The 22,751-nt window shown below is 48.0% G+C and overlaps 2 protein-coding genes across 15 annotated transcripts in view; one reads left to right on the top strand and one right to left on the bottom strand.

Annotated features, from left to right (window-relative positions):
- The window catches only part of VPS8 (VPS8 subunit of CORVET complex), a 303,545-nt gene extending 296,873 nt beyond the window's left edge, over positions 1–6,672 (top strand). For 13 of the 14 annotated variants that reach the window (XM_055568849.1, XM_055568843.1, XM_055568844.1 and 10 more), the window contains 2 exons: positions 3,097–3,177; positions 6,041–6,672. In XM_055568849.1, coding sequence (XP_055424824.1) covers positions 3,097–3,177; positions 6,041–6,190 — 231 coding nt within the window. In that variant the 3' untranslated portion in view covers positions 6,191–6,672. Of the gene's footprint in view, positions 1–3,096; positions 3,178–6,040 lie in introns of those variants that run through there. The other variant, XR_008710494.1, reaches the window with a different exon arrangement.
- A 7,052-nt stretch (positions 6,673–13,724) lies between these two features.
- Positions 13,725–22,751, bottom strand: part of C2H3orf70 (chromosome 2 C3orf70 homolog) — a 129,870-nt gene continuing 120,843 nt past the window's right edge. Inside the window, exon 2 of the mRNA XM_055568842.1 lies at positions 13,725–18,620. Within this exon, the coding sequence (XP_055424817.1) occupies positions 18,064–18,620 (557 nt within the window). The 3' untranslated portion in view covers positions 13,725–18,063. The remainder of the gene's footprint in view (positions 18,621–22,751) is intronic.

The raw sequence follows: 22,751 nt of genomic DNA, 5'->3' as shown, positions 1-22,751 counted from the left end.
TTTTTTTGATGTGATGGCAAATAGGATTGTTTCCTTAATTTCTCTTTCATTGTTAGTGTATAAGAATGCAAGAGATTTCTGTGTATTAATTTTGTATCCTGCAACTTTACCAGATTCATTGATGATCCTAGTAGTTTTCTGGTAGCGGCCTTGGGTTTTCTATGTATAGTATCATATCATCCGTAAACAATGAGGGCTTTACTTCTTTTCCAATTTGGAGTCCTTTTCTTTTTCTTTTCTGAGGGCCATGGCTAGGACTTTGAAAACTATGTGGAATAAAAGAGTGAGAGTGGACAGCCTTGTCTTGTCCCTAACCTTAGAGGGAGTGCTCTTATGTGGAATAAAGTAGTGAGAGTGGACACCCTGTCTTGTCCCTAACCCTAGAAGGTGCTCTTATGTGGAATAAAGTAGTGAGAGTGGGCAGCCTGTCTTGTCCCTAACCCTGGAAGGTGCTCTTATGTGAAATAAAGTAGTGAGAGTGGACGCCTTGCTTGTCCCTGACCCTGGAAGGTGCCCTCAGCTAGCCACCGTTGAGAGCGATCTGTGTGTCACATGCATTTTCTGCTTCTGGTCTCACATGACCTTCGCTTTCACAAAATGGTTTGGCTTCCAAAATACATCCAATGATGAAATAAATGCAGAAATCTAGAGTTTAAAAACCATGTGCCTATGGAAAATAATGTAAAATCTAACCTTTTGTTGCCACCACGTCCTGTACAGCTGCTACTTAGCTGTACCGACCACTTGGCTTTGAGTTCCTTTGTGACAGAAGCAAAACAGAAAACACAATTGGCAGAAAGTCTAGACAACTAGTAACTGTGTCCAGTACAGTTTTTCTCGGCACAGGGTTCGATGGGCGTTTCTTCCGTGGCTCGCCATCTACACTTTCGTAACAAGCACAGCAGTGTATTTCATGACAGCTTTTTCTTGCTTTTGTCACTTTGTCATTTTCCAGCTTGGCTTTTACAGCCGCCTTTTTAATCAACCACCTTAACACCCCCACCCAGCGCCACCTTACCTACTCCATTCTTGACTTTGTTCCACTTAGACCCTCCTTTAAACTTGATCATGGAATAACCATGGAATCGGCAAAAGTAAGATCAGGGTGGTTTGGTCCCTTGTCATATGCTGGGGATGGCAGGTGCTGAGCGGCCAGTGAGAGGCGGGTGTTGTCCGTGGCCAGCCCTGCCCAGTTCACGCCAGCAGTACTGGAGGGATGTGGAAAATCGGGGCAGGACCATGCTTTCTGTTGTGAAGTCTCTCAAAAGTATTTATGTGTTTTTCTTCTTGCTTGTTTGAGCTTAGTTTGCAGTATTTTTCAAACCTTCAGATCATCTTTAGCTTGGAACGCCCCTGTGCATCTTACTTAGTATAAACTGAAGTGTGATACTCCACACAATTTCTCTCCAAGAACAGGATCATTTTTCTACCAAATTAGATTGAAAAGTGTTTCTTAAAGTGTCAAGGCAAGTTGGAACGTTCTCAGGAGTAGAGAATGATCCCTCCAAGTGTCTGGAGACCCAGAGGTGTGAGTCTAGAATGAAAAGTGGGGCCTCTGTGGTCTATCCTCCTGTCTTCCTGGCGGCCTGGCTTGGGATTCCCACGGGCCAACCCCCGCCATCCCCATGTCACTGAGAGCATCAGGAAGACTTTGGGCACCTGCGGCCTGGGCCGGTCTCCAGGACAGCACAGCGGGATTCCACAAGCCCAGGTGCCGTGAGCGTCCTTACTGTCAGCTGCTCTCTCGATATTGAAACACATTCTTTCACAGAAGATGAAGCTGTGAAGCTGTTTCACACTCACGAGCATGGTTTATTCAGGGGTGGTGCTTATTTCCATTCTGTCTTAGTGCTTAGGGTTCTTCCCCCTACGGGTGGGAAAATTTTGAAGAAAAGAAGCAAAGTCATTCCTAGGACACAAGTTTATATAACCTCTTAACACTGTAATGCTTTTGAAAGTTCAAATCCTTAGGGGCTGGGGAGGGATAGACATGGCAGCACCTTCCTCCTAGAGTGGTTATGAGGGTTCAGTGAGCTCATCCACAAAGAGCACACAGGGCCTGGCACACAGGAAATGCTCAGTACATGGTAACAGTTCTAAGTGGTGTTTACTTGTTCTCTGCCTCCCCTGTTCCTGCCAGGACTTCCTGTAAACAGAACAAGTCTTCAGACCCCCATCTGCAGCCCTTAAGTCCCAGAGCCCTCGCTCAGCTCTCAGGGATAGGTGCTCATGTTGACACCTTCCTCGTTGAAACACACCATCATTTAACTGAGGATGCTCTGAATTGTAGTAATAAAAACCAGCATATACTGAGCCTTTATGGGGGGGGGGGGGCAAGCAGATAAAAGACATTTTATATAAAGGATCTCATCTAATTTAATATTCAGTAAGCCCATAAGGAAGCATTTTCCTCTCTCACAAGTCAGAGAAGGGACCTGCCTAAGGGTCACCCAGCAGGTTAGTGTCAGAACTTGTATTTCAGGTCACCTCTGACTCCAAAGCCTACAGCGGCCTCTGCCAGGATCCCATTTCTTCCTCCAGCTGTGAGCTGGATTGGATTCACAGAGAGCAGGATCACGGTGTTGGCACAGTAACCAGTTGGACAAGGCAAAACTGCTGGGGAAGCAAATTAGACTTCCCCTCTCCCCAAAACAGACTAAAATCTCAGTCCCTTGGTTAGCTATCAGCTTTACAATAAGGCAGGGAAATGACATAATTTTTCATCTGTAACATATTCCCACCACCAGCACAAAGAAGGGGCATCTTTGCTGGCTGTATTCAGTGCTGGATATGGGGGTGCAAGGTTGGGTGGAGCTAAATTCTCCATAGTAAAGGCAAAGAGGAACCGTGACGCCCCAAAGGAAGCTCATAAGTATGGAAACACTGAGGCTACAGGGAGAAGCCTTAGGGAGGTTGTCAGCCTAGAGCTGGCACTGAGGGCCTGCGGGGGTGTGCACCACTTGTAATAAATATTCAGTAAAGTAGCTCATGGATTGCTGGTAGCGCGGGTTTTCTTCCGCGTGAAGGAAGCACCGCATCATGTTCCATGGAGGCTGCCCTTGGATGTTATTAATCCTAGCGTTTCTGATTTCTCAGGCAACCTCAGAACCTGTTCTGGATCCACAGCAAACCCAAGCATTTGATCAGCTCTGCCATCTCTACCGAGGAAGTTCCAGGGTAATGTTCATGTGGTCATCTAGATGTTCATCTCCCTATTTATGACTACTGTTTTGGGAACACCATGTCCCAGGTCCTCACTCCAGCCTCCTCCTCAGTCTGTAAGGTGCCCTGGCATCCCTGTCATGGTGTGTGGAGCCCTGACCCCGGGGAGCACTGAGAACTTGGCAAAGGATGCAGAGGAAGTGGAAAGATCTCTGTCCCCTACGTACCCTGGGCTGAGGACACAGGAGGGCATCTGTGTTTGTGCTGCCTCCAGAGAAAGCAGGCCTAAGCCCAGTCCCTCATCTGGGAGCCTTGTTTTTACTGATGACTGCCAGATCTGCCCTAAGCCCCAGACTCTGCTGTACATCTGCACTGGTTGAATTTGTTTTGGCCATGAAAGATAAATGCCAAACTGTAGTGGCTTAACCAAGATAGAATTGCAAATGCAGGGATCCCAGGGCACATTCCATGAATATCTCTCTAGATTTCTTCTACTTTGTGGTTCTATCATCTCTAATATGTGGATTATACTTATGTGGTTCAACATGGTTGCCCCAGCTCCAACCATCACATCTGCATTCCTGTTAGCAAGGGGGAAGAAAAGAAAGTTCATAAGCCCTCTATTTAAGGATAGTTCCTAGAAACTGTATACACCACTTCCACTTACCTTCTTTGTCCAGTACTTAGACACATGACCTAACTGCAGTGGAGACTAGGAAACCTGGTCTTGATTCCAGAAGCCCTAACACTACTGAATCCTGGAACTGTAAAAGAAGAGTACATATTTAGAGGGCTACTGGCAGTCATGCCACAACACCCTGCTCGTCCTTGCCCTTGCCTGTCTCTGTGTGGCATTCTTTGTCATCCGGTCACGGCCGGCACCCTGGGCTCATCCTTCCCACCCCACCCACTCCATAGGGCGGTCTCCTGTTTCTCCCCTTGCCCTCCAGCTCCCAGAGGTCACTGCAGGTCCTCTGTCCCTCCCTAGGGATTCTGCTGCGTGCAGGGCACCATCTCCGAGCCCCCAGGTCCTGTTGCCGCCTGGCTTGTAACACTTTCCTGGCTCTAGCCCCTGCAAGTGGAGTCATACTCAACCAGCTCCTCCTCGCCCAGTCACACCTGAATTCTAGTCGGGCCAGATTTCTTCCCAACGCTTTCCTTGAGCTTGCACAGACTGTCTCGAGGCTCTTGTTTTTGTGCTGCGCTCCCTTTTCCCATTCCCCACACCCCTGCTAGGTTGGTGGCAGCCCAGAGGGAAAATGGTGTTCCATCTCTGAGAGCTGGTCTGGACAGAGGCTTTTCTTCCAGGAGGTTCACTTACCTGGCTTCACCTCGCCCCTTCCCAGCCTAAGCCCGGCTCTGCCCCGGGAGTGGGGTTTCTGGGCCTTTGATTCTCAGAAGTTCTGCTTCACACTATTGAGCCATTATTTGGGCCCAATCAATTTCCAGAACACTTAAGGTACGGAAGTGGAAAACAAAAAATATTTTTTGTGACTGACCCTTTCACTTCAGTGTCTGAGTGTGAAAGAACTTGGTGTTTATGTAGCCTCTGTTGCCTGTCCTGTTACGGCATCATATGCAGAGAATGCCAGCGGCTGGTGGCAGCCCAGAGGGTTACAGAAGATGGGAAGTGGCGTGGGTGGGGCTTGTGCAGAGCGCGGGACCCGCCTCTGTAACCTGCTCGACAACAGTGGGAGTCCCTGCAGGGAGCCTGGTTCGGGACTCTGCCTCGGACCACAGTCCCATGTCTGAGCAGGGCCAGGTACTGGAGTGTTTTAGGTAAATCAGCACTGTGAACCAAGGCTCTTCAGACATCTCCCCAGTTACCACAGCCTCTGCAGTGAGTTTTCAACAGGAGGACAGACACGTGTAAGCCTCCTGCCACTGTCACCTAGGTGAGGAAAGAACCCTTATCAGAGGTCAGAGGGCAGTAGAAGACAGCCAGCCTGGGGGAGGCGGGAAGAGAGCAGGTGACAGGCGTCATCTCCAGGGGAGGCAGAGCTGCAGGCCGCCCGGCCGACCGGAACCTGTCCCGGGGACCGGAGCTTGAACTCCAGGCTACCACTCACCCCTGGGGTGACCCGGCTACTTCACTTCTCAGAGCTCTGGGTTTTTTCCCCAGAAGGTGGTTGTGGAGGATCAGACACATTGCATGTGAAAGACCTGGTAGCAGGATCTAGCAGCCTGGAAGGCGCTGGGGGCTGTCACCTGGGGCTGTGCGAAGTCCTGGCACTGGGAGGCCTGCCCCGCCGTAGGTGCCAGCTCAGTCCTCACAGCCGCTGCCTCTGCGGGTAAAGTTCAGCTGTGGCACCCCTGTCTCCTCTAACCGTCAAGGGCAGCTTGGGGCTAGGTCATCAGGCTCTGTGCCTAATCTTCCCGGCAGACGGCGGGCTAGATCAACAGTCTGCCTGCCTTGGCAGGTCCCCCAGCACTGAGCCTGTAACAGGGAGGGTGTCACTGGTGGACACTGGAGCACGGAGGGTACCCGGAGGAGAAGGTGGCATCCCTGAGTGGCAGCTGGGGCGTCCATCGGGAGCTATCTGGATCATGAAGGCAAGGACGCAGAGCCAGAGATCACCACTCACTCTGAGGAAAGCCCACTAAGGAGAGAGGGAGTTTGGAGTGAGCTGGGCAACAGGGTCACGTGCCTGCAGAGGGTACACAGCATGAGGGAGGCTCAGAAAGTATCACAGTGTGACATGCCTGTGAGACTTACCGTGTCCAGCCTTCTCGTTGTTAAAGGAGGAAATTTAGGCCTTACCAGAGGATGTGAACATGTGCAGAGTCGCCGTGGTGGTTAGCTAGATGCAGATGCAGGTGTGAGGTCCACGCCCGGCCTTACCTCCAGCCCCTGCTGACTGCGTCCTCTCCTCTGCAGCTGGCCCTCCTCACGGAACTCTCCCAGAATCGCAGTGGCGAGAGCTGCAGGCCATTTGGAGGGTCCCAGAGTGGCCCCGCCTTCAACAGCATCTTCCAGAAGGAGAACTTCCAGCTGCAGCTCATTCCTCCCCCGGTGACTGAGGACTGAAGTCTTTCCTGGGCCTGGAGCCCAGAGACAGGCCAGCAAGGGGAGGGGTCACCTGAGGACCCCATGCCCCCCAGCCGCAGAGACTCTGGCCCTCCCGATGTTGTTGCAGCCTGGGCACCAGACTGATTTTGTTTTGCTTATTAAGCAAATGAACACGATGTACCTGCATCCAGTTATTTAAGGATATGCGTTTTTGTCTGTTGGACTCTCCCCCAAGAGTGGAGAACAGGCAGAGCTCTGTGGGCAGCAGCCCAGTCCATGGCCACCCCAGCCCCTCTTCTGCCTGTGGTTAGTACGGGGTGCCGTTGCCTCCTGCTGCCAGAGGGACAGTGGTCGCTGGGCTGCAGCATCAAGGAAGCCTGCGCTGGAGGGAGCGAAGGGCTGCGGGGCCGGGGCACCTCCCTTGCCTCATGTTTGTGTTGAAGCCCGTTTGAGTGTTAGCATCTGCCGTCTCTAACAATAAATGCCTCCCGTTCATGCCCTTCAGGCCTACTGACTGTCTCGCTCTCCGTCTACCAAGTCACAAAGGACGTTCAGAACCTTTGTGGCCACAGTTCAGTTCTATTAGCTCAAAGTCAAGGCCCTGACTGGGGCAGCCCTGCCTTTATTCCATAAGCAGCCACGTTGCAGGCTCCATCCAGACCACCAGCCACCCAGGTGCTCCTCGGCCAGGGTCCAGGCTGCCAGAGCAGGATTTTCACATTTCTTGCCCCAAGAACTTTGTACATCATTGAGCCAACCACCGCAGGAGAGCACACCACACAGGCAGAGACTGGGTGTCCACCCCGCAGACTCAGGGCCAGCTAGGCTCCCAGAGCTGTAGAGCAGTGCTCTGGTCCAGCTCCAGGTCCGACGCCCACAGCTCCTACCACCCCAGTAACCGTCCACACCCCAGCTCTCCAGGTGCCAGGCATCAGCCTGGGCCCTTTCTAATCCCCTCGAACAACCCTCAGGAAATCCATGTAGAAACTACATAGAAATGCTAATAGAAAAGAAATCCTGCTTCTGCCACATCCTGGCTGTGATCCTGAGCAAGTCAGTTCACCTCTCTCAGCTTCCGTTTCTTTATAAGATAAAGACTAAATGAGCCCATGCCTGAGAACGTGAAGTGCAGACATGTGCCATACTGCCCAGATATGTGAGCTGAGCTCTTAGCACAGAACTTCCGCAAGGTGGTGGCACGGGGGGGGGGCGCAAGAAGGCCACAGTACAAGACCAGCAATCAGACGCACGAGGGTCTCAACCCCATCCTACAGACAAGAACGCTGAGGTTTACACAGGAACATTTAACCAGGGTGGCACAGATCCGAACTCAGAACTGAGTCCAGAGCCAGTGATGTCCCTCCACAAGCTCCGTATCAGAAGGTTTCTTGATTTCTTGATGATGAGTCTAAAATCAAAGCCAAAGGAGCTTGACAGTCTCAAAGCAAAATGCAGCGCTTGCTGCCCTTCCTCAGGAAGGAGCCAAGGCAGTTAGTTCACTGCGCACCCAAGCCCCTGTTCACACCAGGACCAGTAAACACCAGCACGGCTCTCCTCCAGCCCTTCCCTGATTTATCAGTCCCAAGAGTTCCTTGTTATTCGAGTCACAGTACCACTGAACAAAGGCTGACAGCTTTGTACCCAGGTCATGCCTCCTGGGTTGGATTTGAAGAGCCCTCGTCTCATCTGAGGGTAGGTGAGAAACTGACCCCATGGCCAGGCACTGCTGGGCCCTGGGACGTGCCGCCTGAGCTAGGCCCTACGTCCCCTCTCCTGGCACTTAGCACGTGTCCTAGTCTGCAGTGACATCGGGCCCCACTTCAGAGCAGTTCCACAGGGGAGACTTCTCTGGAGGTACGTCCAGGCTCAGTCGGCAGCTGTGCTGCGGATGGGGCCAGGGGAGCTCACTGCAGGGGGGCGCTCCCAGGGGTGCAGAATCGCAGCCCTCAGCACAGTCCAGCCCAGTGCAGAGCTCCAGCTGCTCTTCCAGTCACGCGCCCACCCCTGGGTTGTGACAGGTGGCAGGAGGAAGGACCTTGGGGAGGCAGGCTCCAGGCACCCATTTAGGGAGGGCATGTACCTGAGCTGAGCCAGCTCCTCCTATGCTGCCCCAGGGGAGGGCAGGGGGTCCTCTGAAAGGAAATCAGGGTCCTGAGAGAAGAAAGCAGGGGTTCTGATTGGCCAAAACACAGCAATGTCCATCACAGCCCGTTTCTTCTTTGTACCTGGTAAACAGTGAGTATTTGAAAGTTAGTCGCTCAGTCGTGTCCGACTCTGCGACCCCAGGGACTGTAGCCCACCAGGCTCCTCTGTCCATGGAATTCTCCAGGCAAGAATACTGGAGTAGGTTGCCATTTCCTTCTCTAGAGTATCTGAAAGGACCATCTGAAAATGGTTACTCAGCTCCCAGCTTCAGCAGAGTGCGCCCCTGCCTCCTGCTGTGGTGGGTGGGGGTATATGCAGTCTCACCCAGTTCCCCACAGGAGGCAGAATGGACTGATGGAGACAGCCCTGTGCTGCTGGTCAGGTGCCCCACAGGCCTCTGAGAAACAAAGATACATCTGCTCCTTCTGCAGCAAAGGTCCAGGTGATGTGTGGGAGATGCTTTGTAAAGGCAGCATATTACCAACCACAGCCCACCATGCTGAGATGCGGAGGGAAAGTGTTTGTGGAAGAGCAAAGCCAACAGGGGCCTCATCAATGATGAATGCTCAGTGAATAAGTAATTCAGAGCTCTGGGGATCCTTTTAGAAGCAGTATGTTTCCAGTCGGCTCTCCCCGCTGAAAATGTTTTTCCAAAAGTGCGTCTCCAGAATGAGATGCCTGTGACGCGTGCATAGCTGCAGGAAAGGCCTGCTGCGTTGTCCTCTGGGCAGCCCAAGGAGGACTCTACGACCTTGGGGAGTTGGCCCCACTGGGCCCCCGGGGGCGGGGGGGGGGTTCTGATTTATCAGAGGGTTTGTCCGCAGCCCCTCCCCTTCAGGGCATCGGTGGCATCTTTCTGCTACCAGCCCCTGCACACTCCAGTACTCTCTGAAGCCTTCCCTGCTTCCCCAGGAGAGCAGCAGTTTGACTTGTCTTGTTTCCCCACTTGGGTGTGGTCCTGTCTGCCTCCATCACTCCTGAGGGCACACGACTGTCTGGTCCATGCCTGCATCTTTCACAGTAGTGCTAAAAGGGGACTGGCTGCAACCATCTTTTAAGTCTCTTTTTAAGGTAAACTTTTTATGGACACAAATGTTCACAAACGACGTGTGCAAAGCTGGGTTAATCCGTGAAATAAACACACCTGTATAAGCAGCACCCAGATCAAGCAAACAGAAATGACCAGCGCCCAGATGTCCCCTGAATTCTGTTCATCACCTCCCACCCCGAAGTTAGCCGCCATTGTGCAGTATAAAACCATACTTTTGCCTGTTCTGAACTTCATATAAATAAAGTACATTTACTCTTTTGGAAGTGGCTTTTTTTTTTATTCCAATTATGTCTGAGATTTACCCATGTTGTCTATTCTTATTGCCAAGGAGTATCCCATTGTATGAATACACAATAACCTATCCATTTTATTGTTAATGGATGATTGTGCTGTTTCCAGTACTGTCTTCTGTCTTTTTGGTGGACACATAAATGCATTTCTGTTGGGTCTAAACTTAGGAGTGATTTTTCAGGGTCAGAGGGCAGGTATAATTAAGATTTTTGAGCATATGCCTGCCTGTGTGAATAAACAAATATCTCCAGCCTCAGGGACAAAGCCAGTAGCCCCTGTTCCTACCTGACGTCTGTTCCCTCAGAACTCTATGCCACATCCATCTCAAAGGTCAGAATTTGGTGCCGATAATCTTGGAGGGCCACATCCCAGCCCCTAGCAACCTGGAGGACCTCATGGTTTGCCAGCCCAGCCTCTCCTGTACAAGAATGAGTCAGTCCATCATTCTTCAATATTCCCCCAATCCACCTCCACCTGCAGCAGTGACTTCCTGACTCGCAGCCAGCTTCCTCCCTTCCTCCTCCCCGCCGCCGACCTCGCGGTGTGACTCCCTTCTGAGGCCTCTATCCTGTCAGGCTGCCCCTGGCACATGGGCCCACGTGCTGCGCTGTTGGGTGCAGTGACGCTGCAGCGCTAGGAATTCGCTGCCTGCTTGTGACTCAGGACAGGTGGGTGAGGCTAAATCTCCTGGGGAAGAACTGACCTCTTCAAGACCCCCAGGAATCAGAAAGGACCCCCAGTGAATTCTAGTTGGACCCTCTGATGGTGTTCTGATCTCCGGTGACCTACAGAGGTGCCAACTCAGGCCCCATGTTCACTGGGGCCTTGGTCCCTTGGGAAACCCCAGTCCTTCCTACATTCAGTGCAGCTCCTATGTCAAGCTACAGTCACCACTCAACAGTCTAGATTCCCAGCAAAACCAGGCTCTGAAGATCCCTATGAATCCCACGTGGCCTCAGGAAGCCCACCCTCTAGACATACCACAGAACCCCAGACCTGGGTCTTCCCAATGGTTCCAGGCCTCACCGTGTGGCCTCTGAGAGCACTGCCGTGGTTCTTCCAAGGTCTTCTGCCGATACACGGTGTTCCTACATTTGCTTGATGAATTTTGGCATTAGTTCACACAGGCAGACTCTAAACACAGGGCCGAAACCCTTAGTCTACTACACGGGGCTCTTCCTTGTTCATGGCTGGATCATCAGAGTCGGGCCACAGTCCCCTGGGGTCGGCTGCCCCCAGGAGGCAAGCCTGAGGTAGGTGAAGGCTGATGCTCACCACAGAAGCAGCTGGTATCCAAGGCCCCACTTCAGTGAGGCTGGGAGAGAAAGAAGGTAGAAGCCACTAACACCTAAAGTGCTAAGATTCAAGGCCAATTCCCAAGAGGGTTCTTAGATCCAGAGTGGGCCACTCCTGAGCCTGGGTCTCAGCCAAATCCAGGCCAAGGTCAAGCCAGGCTGGGCAGAAAGCTAGAGCAGTAAACGGGTGCATCAGGTGATGCCCAGAGGGCTGGGCTGTGGTTCCTGGATGCCCCTGCCTAGAGCCAGGGCTGGGAAGGGGTGGGGAAGGCTAGGTGTGGGGAGGAGACAGGCAGGTAAGGGAGAGCAGCAGGAGAGGGCAGGCGTGACTGCAGGGGCTTAACCAGTGAGGGCTAACACCAGCTGGATTTGGATGTTTGGACCAAGCTCTGGACCTGCTACCTACCTGCAGATTAGGAGCGACTCACCTGCCTTTACTGTCAGCTTGGCTCCTGGATGCTTCAGCCATGAACTCATGAAGTTATCCTGTCCCACCTGGCACACACAGTTGCTGGGTTTGGCAGGTAAGATGGTGTCTGTGGAAACGCCCTGCTAAATTCCCCTTCAGATGCTGTGTGGCTTCGAGGATCCACGCCGCTGCACTTTCTGCCATCATCCTGCAGTGCCGGTTCAGACCTTCCCGGCATGAATCCTCCGGGATGCACGCACACTAGGTGATGGCTCGTCATCAAGAGAGGACTAAAATGTCCCACCAGAGACCTGATCTGCCATCTCCAAGTCCACACGCACAGTTTCGGGCTGGGAACTGAGGACGACAATGAGAAACAAATCCCCTCTCCAACCCACTGGCTCAAAACCCTTCCAGTCACGGGTGGAGGCCTGGACTGGGGTCAGTCCCTGGGGAGGCCAGGTGGTTCCAGGACACACAGTCTGCAGCCCAGCCTTCAGCAGCCCTTCCCCCAAGCAGGGGAGCAGGTGGGAAGCTGCCCAGACTTGCGGGATCCCCACTCCCTCCCACAAACCTCCAGCAACATCAGGCTCCACCTGCACTGACTGTCCTGGGACTCAGTATCTTCCAGCTCACAGGGTTTGTTTCTGAGTGTACAAGTAATTATCAATTCATTCTTTGAAAACTAGGAAAATTCCAAAAAGCAAACAGAAAAACACCATGAATATGCAGGCATGTACTCTTATCTGCCTGGTTTCTGAAGAATTCTGACTTCTAATTGCTTCTCCTTGATCCTCACCCCAGCAAGCCTGAGTCCAAAGGTCCACCTTACCCCTTCATTCAGCACAGAATCAGAGTGGCCCTCCAAGGGTTAAAGGCATTACCAGTTCCCAGTGATTGAAATGTAACGAGGACGAGATGCTAAATTAAAGTTTATTGCAGAATAAAAGTGTGTGTAGTCAGCATCTGTAAGATGCTACAATGAGACGCTTTCTAAAACTTGGCAATACAATTATGTAGAGAGTTAAATTAGTAGAATGCATACACAGTTGATGAGATTAGCTGTCTACAGAAGTCATTTTAAAAGATAAGTTATCTTTTGTGAAGGCAGGAAGAGCTAGCCTAGATTCGTGATTCAACACAGAAGCAGCAATGGCCAAATCCAAGCACTGAGATGTCTACAGAAAGACGGCGTGTGTGCACGCACGCGCTTGTATGCGCGGTGCCCGCGCACCCTGGGGGGTGGGGGTGGGGCTCCACGTGGAGCACAGAACAGTGGGAGGGAGGGAGAAGCCTGGCAGCATCTGGATGAGGAAGGGGAAGGTGTCCGCTGGGTCAGGGACAGAAAGGGGACCCTGTGCCCTGCTGCTCGCCCACTGTCTGCCTCCTGGCTCAGCCCCCAAGGTCCTCAGAGCGGGAAGGCCTACATGAGGAAGCAAAAGGCCCAGCACACGGGCTCCACGGCCAAGGTGACTGGGTTCACATCCAAGTCCCACTTACTTGCAGGCTGCACCACTTTGGGCAAATGTTTACTTCCTGAGGCCTTTTCCTGGTGTGACAGGAGGATGCTGCACCCTCTCCTGGAGGGCTGCTGTGGGGATAACTCAGGAAGCAGGAAGGCAGCTGCATCATTATTACTATGAACAGTGGTATTACTTTTATTACTGATGAACAAATTTATTTAGCACTCCCCATGAGGTTGGTTATTCAGTAAAAGCCAACCCCAAAGCTGCTCTGCTCTTGGTATGAATAAAAAAATCAAGTTCTTGGACCTGCCACGCTGAGCCTTGGTGACCAAGTGACCGGGCCCCGAGGCTCAGCAGGGCAGCGGCCACCCTGGCTGCCAGCCTGCAGTCAGAGCCGTCTTACGTGGAATATGTGAGCTGAATACACAGAGTGCAGCTCTGTGTGAAATAAATCCTATTTGTGAGGGAACGTAATTTTTATTATAAACCTAATGCAGCCAACAAAACAGTTATTTAAAGGGTTCTGGGAGTTATCACTAGTGCTGAGCATTGAGTGTATAGTGTACATAATAATAATTATCTGCAATAAGTTTCTGTAAAATTTAAATGGAATAATGATGTAAACGGGAGTTGGTGATGGACAGGGAGGCCTGGCGTGCTGTGATTCATGGGGTCGCAAAGAGTCGGACACGACTGAGCGACTGATCTGATCTGATCTGAATGATGTAAATGACTTATATCCTAGCACAAAGTAAGCACTGATATAAATGCTTTCACATTTTCCAAATGAGGTTGTTTTTCATTTAGCTCACATTGTGTTACTATATAATCAGAACTTCTCCAAAGGTGGGGGTGGGGTGGGGAGGAAGGATATTCCAAAATTCAAAATAGCATATTTGTGCTGGTAAAAAAGGAAAAAATCACGTTTATTTTACAAGGTAGTATTCTCCTAAAGTATTATACAGAGAGGAAAGTTGAGCTGTTTGTAGGAAAACAAGGTAAATTAGAGAACAATCAACATTGTGCTTAAAACTTGAAAATAGACAGGTTTTAAAAATCACACAGTAAGTGAACATTACAAGGTACGAACAGCCTTAGAAGTACACATGAACACCGTGATATGGAAGCTCAGCATTAAAACCGCTAGTGATGATTTGCTTTTAGACTTGTCCAGCCTATGAAGAGGGCACCAATCTGAACACAAAGAACTCAAAGCACGCCAGAGACGGGGCCCTTCCCAGCACAGCCAACTCTCAATTACCTGTGATAATGAAAGGGAGCAGTGACACAAATTTTCTAAAGGTTAATTATTCCAAAGTTAGTTCTGAGTGCCCTTGTACTCATGTTTGAATGTGAGAAACACGGACATCCCTGGGACTGACGGCACTGACCAAGAGCACAGAACGCCCACTGCTCTCTGCCCTCCTCAAGGGGAAGAGACGAAAGCCGGAAACACAGCCGGCCTCCTCACTGCACTGACACCTCCTCTGGAGAGGGGGGTAGGGGAACCAAGAAAGCCTTGGTTTCCTCATGTAAAAATCCAAAACGTGTCAACAAAATTTTGCAAATAAGATGGAATAGTAAGTGTTGACAGTATAAATATTTTTTTCTAATTGTGCTTTTTTTTTCCCCTTGCCTAAAAGTATTTATACCACCAAAAGTATCTGGGTATGTTGACAGCTTTCTAAATTACCTGGTTGTATCCTATTGCCTAAGTAGAGATATTTGCATAAAAGGAGGTTATGATCCAAGGAACTATGATGGCTCAAACAGGCCAGGAAACAGAGATTAAGAAATAAAACCGCCGCTCTCAAGATAACATCAAACCCTAGATCAAATCCAAAAGGTACTTCAGGAAAACAACTTCATGGTTTTGTTCTGGTTCTGCTGATTTTATTTTTACTGTATTACCTTGAACTACAGGTCATCCCCTTCCAGGAATGCGGCAGTTTTTCTACAGAGGTTTTTCTCAGATTTGCATTTCAGATCTTGAATATACCTAGATTTTTTTATTGTAAAGCTTCCATTGTTAATGTACCAAATAGTTGTAACCACTAAAAGCATTATAATTGCTTTGTTATTTCTCAGAAAAGTCATGAACACATGTGAAACTCGAAAATGCTAAAAGAAATCTTGGTTAGATCGGAAAGCTAAACTCCACACAGTACTTATTTCGTATCTTCTACCTAACAGCTTTTACACCAACTTTCAAAAAGTGGGAATGGTGTCAGTTTTTGACAAAAGCCTGAGAAAGCAGTTTTCCATTCACACAGCCCACCTCTTTGCCCCAGGTGAGCAAACGTCCAAGTGATAAAGCTTTCATATCTCTCAGTGTACAAGTATTAATGAAAAGCCTATTTAACATAACTGTGTTCAATGTCTGTAATACACACTGCAGTCTAAACACTTTCTAAAGTGCCTATAAATATGCTTATACAAATGAGTAATGCAGTATCAGGGTTACAGAGAAATTCTTTCATATAATATAGAACAGAATAGGCCTAGAATTGAAGTTGAAACTACATATTTTTATACCCTTATCAGTTGTTTTGGAATGCAAGCATAAAGAATTCTGGTTCAATCATGTATGATTTCAGATAATTATTAATATTAACAGTGGTAGGACAAAAAAAAAATTCTTGCTTGTGCTTATTTAGAAAAGGCTATTTTGAGATTCAGGAGCATTTTATATTTAGAATCCAATGGGATGTCTCCAATTCTATAAAATTGATAGTAGTAAGTGAATCTTAGTGAGATTTTAATTATAAAGAGTTTGTGCAAGTATTTAAAGTGATTATCAACTAGTGTTAAATCCAAAAATTCCATTAAAATCCTGGCTAATCTGAATGGCAGTTCAGGAGTTTTAAAAAACAGGAACCTAAGCAAAAGTCATAGATATAAATATGAACGGCCCAACCCTGGCACAGCCAGCCTGAAGCGTGGCCCTGAGCCCATGGATTTCCATGGCTTTAGAGACCTGGTGGTTGACCCCCAACTATCACCACATGAACAGATGGAGGAGAGAACTGATAGGAACAGTGCAAACAGAGCCTCGTATTCCTGTCCAGGGATGAAATGAGCTCACCCACGGCGAGGTGCAGGCAGGACCCTGACTGCAGGTGGCCAGTCAGTCCCGGCGGTGCTGAGAGCCCAGAGCAGGGCTCATCAGCTCTTTGTCCCTAAGCCTTTCTCCCCACACCTGCCTCTGTCGCCTTCTCCTGGGCCCCGCTGGCCCTGGAGCTCTGGACACCATCTTCTCGGGTTGATGTGTTGAGTCTTTATGTTTCAGTAAGTGGGAACTTTATGCTGGCTGCATTCTCACCTAGCACACAAAGTGTTAAGTAACACTGCTTCCAAAGGAATACACACACTCTGCTTTCTAAACTCTTCAGGATGTTTAGGGCACCTGAACCTAACGAAATGTTCTAGCCAGTCACGTGGACTGCACATACAACTAGGAAAGCAGGTTCTGCCTGGAGAGATCTGTGCAGGATGCCAAGTGGAGGCTTCAGGAAAGGACACACAGGCCCCTTCTTGTTTCTTAAAATATGAACTAACGTGACACAGAAGAGTCACGTCATGATGCTGACAGAGCACAAGATGACGCCATGAGAGCACGCTCGTGGAGAGTCCGGGTACAGGAAGTGACTGTCTGTCTCCAACTTGGATAGTTTAGTTTCATGCGGCCGTATTTCAAATTTCCTGGATTCTTAACTATGCCTCACAGACAGTACATTTGGAGAAATGGCAGATAACCAACTCACACAGAACACCTGTTATAAATGGAGATTAGGAGCAAAATTCTGAAGAGAGCTAAATAAGAAAGAATCAGTCACTATTTTATGTGTGTAGGAAAAGAGAACATTTACAATAGCCCATGAATATTACTGTAGTAAAGGGAATGAATATTACACAAAATATTTTCTCCTGACTTAGCAGTGAACTATTTCAACTGTTTTTGCATTGGCATAAAAAATCCATGCATCATACTGAATTCTAATCCATTTCTCACCTAAGCCATTCTAATGCTTCATACAACGAAATGAAGCAGAGTTAATCAAACCTATTAGATTCATTCCTAATCCCTAAAGGACTGCTGTCTTTAGCATTTCCATGCTAACTAAAACTATTATTGATTTTTTTTCCTTAAGACATGAGATGTGGCCGCCTCCTAAATATAATACCTATATGACTTCCTAAAAGTCTCCCGCAGATTTGAACAATTTTAAAAAGCAGGGAGTTGGTGATGGACAGGGAGGCCTGGCGTGCTGCGATTCATGGGGTCGCAAAGAGTCGGACACGACTGAGCGACTGAACTGAACTGAACTGAACTGAAAAAGCAGGGAAATGTTGGGGAAGCCACCCCTGAGGCCAGCTCAAATGCTACTCCTTCTCCAGCCAGCCCAAGCCAAGTGCATCTCTGCCTCCCCCGGCTTCCCAGGGCACTCTAGGTCCCCTCACCTGCATGGATTACCTCCCCTAGTGGACTATGGTCCCTTCCTGCTGGGAGTCAGGCCTTATTCATTCTGTATCCACACAGCACCCTGGAGGGGGGATAGGCATTCAACCTAAGCCGGACTGAGCATGAGACAGATGATGTCATCTCTTCTGGAGCGAGGTCTAGCCCAGCCCCAAGTCATGAAGGGCTGGTTGCGCAGACACTGCTTTAACTGGGGGCTGAGCTGGCCTCCAGGAAGCTGTGGCAACACTGGCCCAGAGCCAGTGCAGATAGCAGAGAGATGAGGAAAGGACAGAATGGCATGCACCAGAGCACACCCTGGACTGGTCACGTGAACCAATTTTCCACCAGGACTAGCAGGGCAGCGGTGCTCATCAGCACGCCAAAAGGACTGCCAGAGAGCTGTTCTGCGAAGAACTGGCTATTTATAGAACAGTGTCTCCTTCACTCTGGGTATCTCCTCAACCTGATCCATGATGCTCTGTGATCATCGCTTCATCGCTTTCAAAGTTCCCAGTGAAATTAAGGCTGGGTCACAATTCATGACACCAGATGCTACATAGAAAGGAAGTGAAGATACAAAAGAAAACCATTTATAACAAAAGATGTCTTAGTTATAAGACAAATTTAAAAGTGAAGCTAAATCAGCAGACCACTGAACTGCTATGGTTGTTAACGAGGGGTAGAAAACACTGACTGCACTGGAAAAAGGGTCCATCAGACAAAAGTACAAAAGCTCAGCAAAGAGCAGAGCAGTGGCTTCCCGCCGGGACCCTCACACGGTGGTTTCTATTGTTTCAATAACTTCCAGGTCAGACTGCGAGGGGGAAAGAAGGGTGCACTCATCTGGCTCCCAGCTGCTCTCTGGACTGTAATCTTCCTCTGAACTCAGTTCTGCTCCTTCTTCTGTGTCCTCGTCACACGATTCCACATAGTGAGCCCCGATCGCGTTGATCCCAGAGTCCTCGGAACTTGAGGGAGAAGAGCAGTGATCTATTTTTGGTGTATTGCTCTCTTTTGAAATAAAGGCATCGTGTGCAGAGACCTCCTCGGGGTTCATTTTGTGGGAATGTGGCGCCGGCTGCTTCTGCACGTAACACATCTTCCCATTAATACATTTAACCTGATAGTTGTCAATAAAGAGGTCTGAGATCATACAGTACCTTGGCGAGTCAGGGGGCAGAGGGGGCTGGAAAACAGACGCGAATTTCAGGAAGTGTTCAGTGAGGGAGACCGAAATCTGAATGGTGTTCGCAGGCTCCCGAGGCTTCGCAGGAATCTCAGTGCTGGGCAGCTGTTCCACAGGGGTCATCGGCTGATACACATACTTGCCTGTGGGGGACACAGAAAGGCAACTGAAATCTAAGAGCACTACACCTGTAGGCTAAGGGAGCCATAACGGTTTCTCACGGAGGACTCAGAATGTTTTTAAAAATATTTCAAAACCATCTCCAAAGAAACTAAAAATAGAATCAACATGGTTATAATCAATCAAAAATTCAGCATGGTACATAAACATCATGGTGTTTTCATCTAAAAACTCAACACACTTTACAAATCTTAATTTTATATTTGAGTCTTTTTAATGCCTCTGGAGTAGATGGGTGGATGCTATCATCCTTATTTTCAGGCATCTTGAAATGATTTTCCCATCATACCAAAATAAAGAACGTTTACAATATAATGTGGTAAAAACACACTGTAAAATTGTATTGTTGCTATTATTCAGTCATGTTCAACTCTTTGTGACCCCATGGACTGCAGCATGCCAGGCTTCCCTGTCCTTAATCACCTCCTGGAGTTTGCTCAAACTCATGTCCATTGAGTCGGTGATGCCATCCAACCATCTCATCCTCTGTCATCCCCTTCTCCTGCCTTCAATCCTTCCCAGCATCAGGGTCTTTTCTAGTAAGTCAGCTCTTTGCATCAGGTGGCCAAAGTACTGGAGTTTCAGCTTCAGCATTAGTCTTATTTTATGGTGTAAAATAGTATAATACACCATAAAATTATAATTCCATTTTATCTTTAGTGATTAGATGCTAATATAGAAACTTAAACAGGCTTCCCCAGTGGCTCACCAGGGAAGAATCCATCTGCCAATGAAGGAGACTCCAGTTTGATCCCTGGATTGGGAAGACAGATGCCCTGGAAAAGGAAACGGCAACCTACTCCATTATTCTTGCATGGGAAATCTCAAGGACAGAGGAGCCTGGTGGGCTTCAGTCCAAGGGGTCATAAAAAGTTAAACAGAACTTAGCAAGTAAGCAACAATAGATATTTAAAATTTATTAGCAGGATTAGGGAAGACTTTCATTCTTCAGGTTTCTAAATGTAAATCAGAATACATACACACACATATTGCCTATAGGATGGTCCTGGTCACCCTCAGTGGCTGGGGTAAGGTGCAGTGTATGAAACGATCTCTTTTAAAACCCAAAGCTCATCAGTGACCTAAACAGGAGATATTCTCCCTAATGCCAGCTTCATAGGCACAACCTCAGCCAAGCAGAAGTAAAGGCACAGGCAGATGCAGAGAGTGGCCTGCAGAAAATCAAGAAGCTTAGCCCCAAAGCTTCCCTCTGCTCTGAACCCCCAAGTGTCTCTCACAGAATTCATGTGGAAGTGAAACCTAACTGGATCTGTTCCTACTGTCTCTTTCCTCATTTTCTTCACTCAACAGTTAACAAAACCATCTCTGTATAAAGTGTTAAGAAAATAGAGATGATAATTACCTGTAAGCCTAACCAAAACAATCACATGGATGACAGCTTTGTTTAACTTAATGAAACTATGAGCCATGCGGTGTAGGGCCACCCAGAACAGACGGGTCACGGTGGAGAGTTCTGACAAAACGTGGCCCAGTGGAGAAGGGCAAACCACTTCAGCATTCTTGCCTTGAGAACCCCCTGAACAGTCTGAAAAGACAAAATGATATGACACTGAAAGATGAACCCCCCAGACCAGCTGGTGTCCAGTATGCTACTGGAGAAGAGTGGAGAAACAGCCTCAGAAGGAATGAAGAGGCTGAGCCAAAGAAGAAACAACGACCGGTCTTGGATGTGTTCGGCGGTGAAAGTAAAGTCTGAGGCTGTGAAGAACAATACTGCACTCAAATCTGGAATGTTAGGTCCATAAATCAAGTAAATTGGAAGAAGTCAAAGAGGAGATGGCAACAGTGAACACTGACACTCTAGGAATCAGTGAACTAAAATGGGCAGCAATGGGAGGATTTAATTCAGATGACCATTGTATCTACTCCCCTGGAGAAGGAAATGGTAACCCACTCCAATATGCTTGCCTGGAAAATCCCATGAACAGAGGAGCCTGGTGGGTTACAGTCCAGGGGGTTGAAAAAGAATCAGACACAACTTAGCGACTAAACAATTTTATCTACTACTGGGCAAGAATCACTTAGAAGAAATGGAGCAGCCCTCATAATTAAAAGAGAGTCTGAAATGCAGTATTTTGGTGCCATCTCAAAAATGACAGAATGATCTAAGTCTCCAAGGCAAACCATTCAATATTACAGTAATCCTAGTCTATGCCCTGAATACTAATGCTGAACAAGCTTAAGTTGAACATTTCTATGAAGACCTACAAGACTTTCTAGAACTATCACCAAAAAAGATGTCAAATTCATCATAGGGAACTGGAATGCAAACCTAGGAAGTTAAGAGATACCTGGAGTAAACACAAGTTTGGCCTTGCAGTACAAAGTGAAGCAGGGCAAAGACTGAGTTTTGCCAAGAGACTGCACTGGTCTTAGCAAACACCCTCTTCCAACAACACAAGAGACAGACTCTACACATAGACATCACCAAATGGTCATACTGAAATCAGATTGATATTCTTTGCAGCTGAAGGTGGAGAAGCTGTATACAGTCAGTAAAAACAAAACCTGGAGCTGACTGTGGCTCAGATCATGAACTCCTTATTGCAAAATTCAGACAAGTTGAAGAAATTAGGGAAAACCACTAGGCCATTCCCTCCCATCAGCAAGCTTCCACAAGCTTCTTATCCTTATCCATCACAGGGCAGATGGATTTTTAAATTACACGCAGAGTACATCATGCGAAATGCCATGCTGGATGAAGCACAAGCTGGAATCAAGACTGCCAGGAGAAATATCAATAACCTCAGATATGCAGATGACACCACCCTAATGGCAGAAAGCAAAGAGGAACTAAAGAGTCTCTTGATGAAAGTAAAAGAGAAGAGTGAAAAAGCTGGCTTAAACTCAACATTCAAAAAACTAAGATCACAGCATTTGGTCCCATCACATCATGGTAAATATGGGGAAACAATGTAAACAGTGACAGATTTTTATTTTCTTGGGCTCCAAAATCACTGCAGATAGTGACTGTAGTCATAAAATTAAAAGACATTTGCTCCTTGGAAGAAAAGCTATGACCGACCTAGATAACATATTAAAAAGCAGAGACATTACTTTCCTGACAAAGGTCTGTCTAATCAAAGCTATGGTTTTTCAAGAAGTATAGATGTGAGAGTTGGATCATAAAGAAAGTTGAGTGCCAAAGAACTGATGCTTTTGAACTGTGGTATTGGAGAAGACTCTTGAGGGTCCCTTAGACTGCAAGAAGATCAAACCACTCAATCCTAAAGGAAATTAGTCCTGAATATTCACTGGAAGGACTGATGCTGAAGCTGAAGCTCCAATACTTTGGCCACCTGATGCAAAGAACTGACTTATTAGAAAAGACCCAGATGGTGGGAAAGAGTGAAGGCAGGAGAGAAGGGGACGACAGAGGATGAGATGGTTGGATGGCATCACCGACTGGATGGACATGAGTTTGAGCAAGCTCTGGGAGTTGGTGATAGACTGGGAAGCCTGGCGTGCTGCAGTCCATGAGGTAGCAAAGAGTCAGAAAGGACTGACTGAATGAACTAACTGATTAAGGTATGACCTAAATCTAATCCCTTATGATTATACAGTGGAAGTGACAAATAGATTCAAGGGATCAGATATGATACAGTGCCTGAAGAACTATGGACAGAAGTTTGTAACAGTGTAGAGGAGGTGGTGATCAAAACCATCCCAAAGAAAAAGAAATGTAAAAAGGCAAAATGGTTGTTTAAGGAGGCCTTATAAATAACTGAGAAAAGAAGAGAAGCTAAAGGCAAGAGGAGAAAAGGAAAGATATACCCATCAGAATGCAGAGTTCCAAAGAACAGCAAGGAAGAGATAAGAAAACCTTCCTAGGTGAACAATGCAAAGAAATAGAGGAAAACAACAGAATGGAAAAGACTAGAGATCTCTTTAAGAAACTCAGAGGTACCAAGGGAACATTTCATCCAAAGATGGGCACAATAAAGGACAGAAATGGTATGGACCTAACAGAAGCAGAAGAGATTAAGAGGTGGCAAGAACACACAGAAAAACTGTACAAAAAAGATCTTAATGACCTAGATAATCACAATGGCATGGTCAATCACCTAGAGCCA

Source organism: Bubalus kerabau, chromosome 2 (assembly GCF_029407905.1).
Source record: "Bubalus kerabau isolate K-KA32 ecotype Philippines breed swamp buffalo chromosome 2, PCC_UOA_SB_1v2, whole genome shotgun sequence".
In the NCBI taxonomy this organism is placed as follows: Eukaryota; Metazoa; Chordata; class Mammalia; order Artiodactyla; family Bovidae; genus Bubalus; species Bubalus kerabau.
The sequence above is the reverse complement of the archived record's forward strand: the minus strand, read 5'-3'. Positions and strand labels throughout refer to the sequence as shown.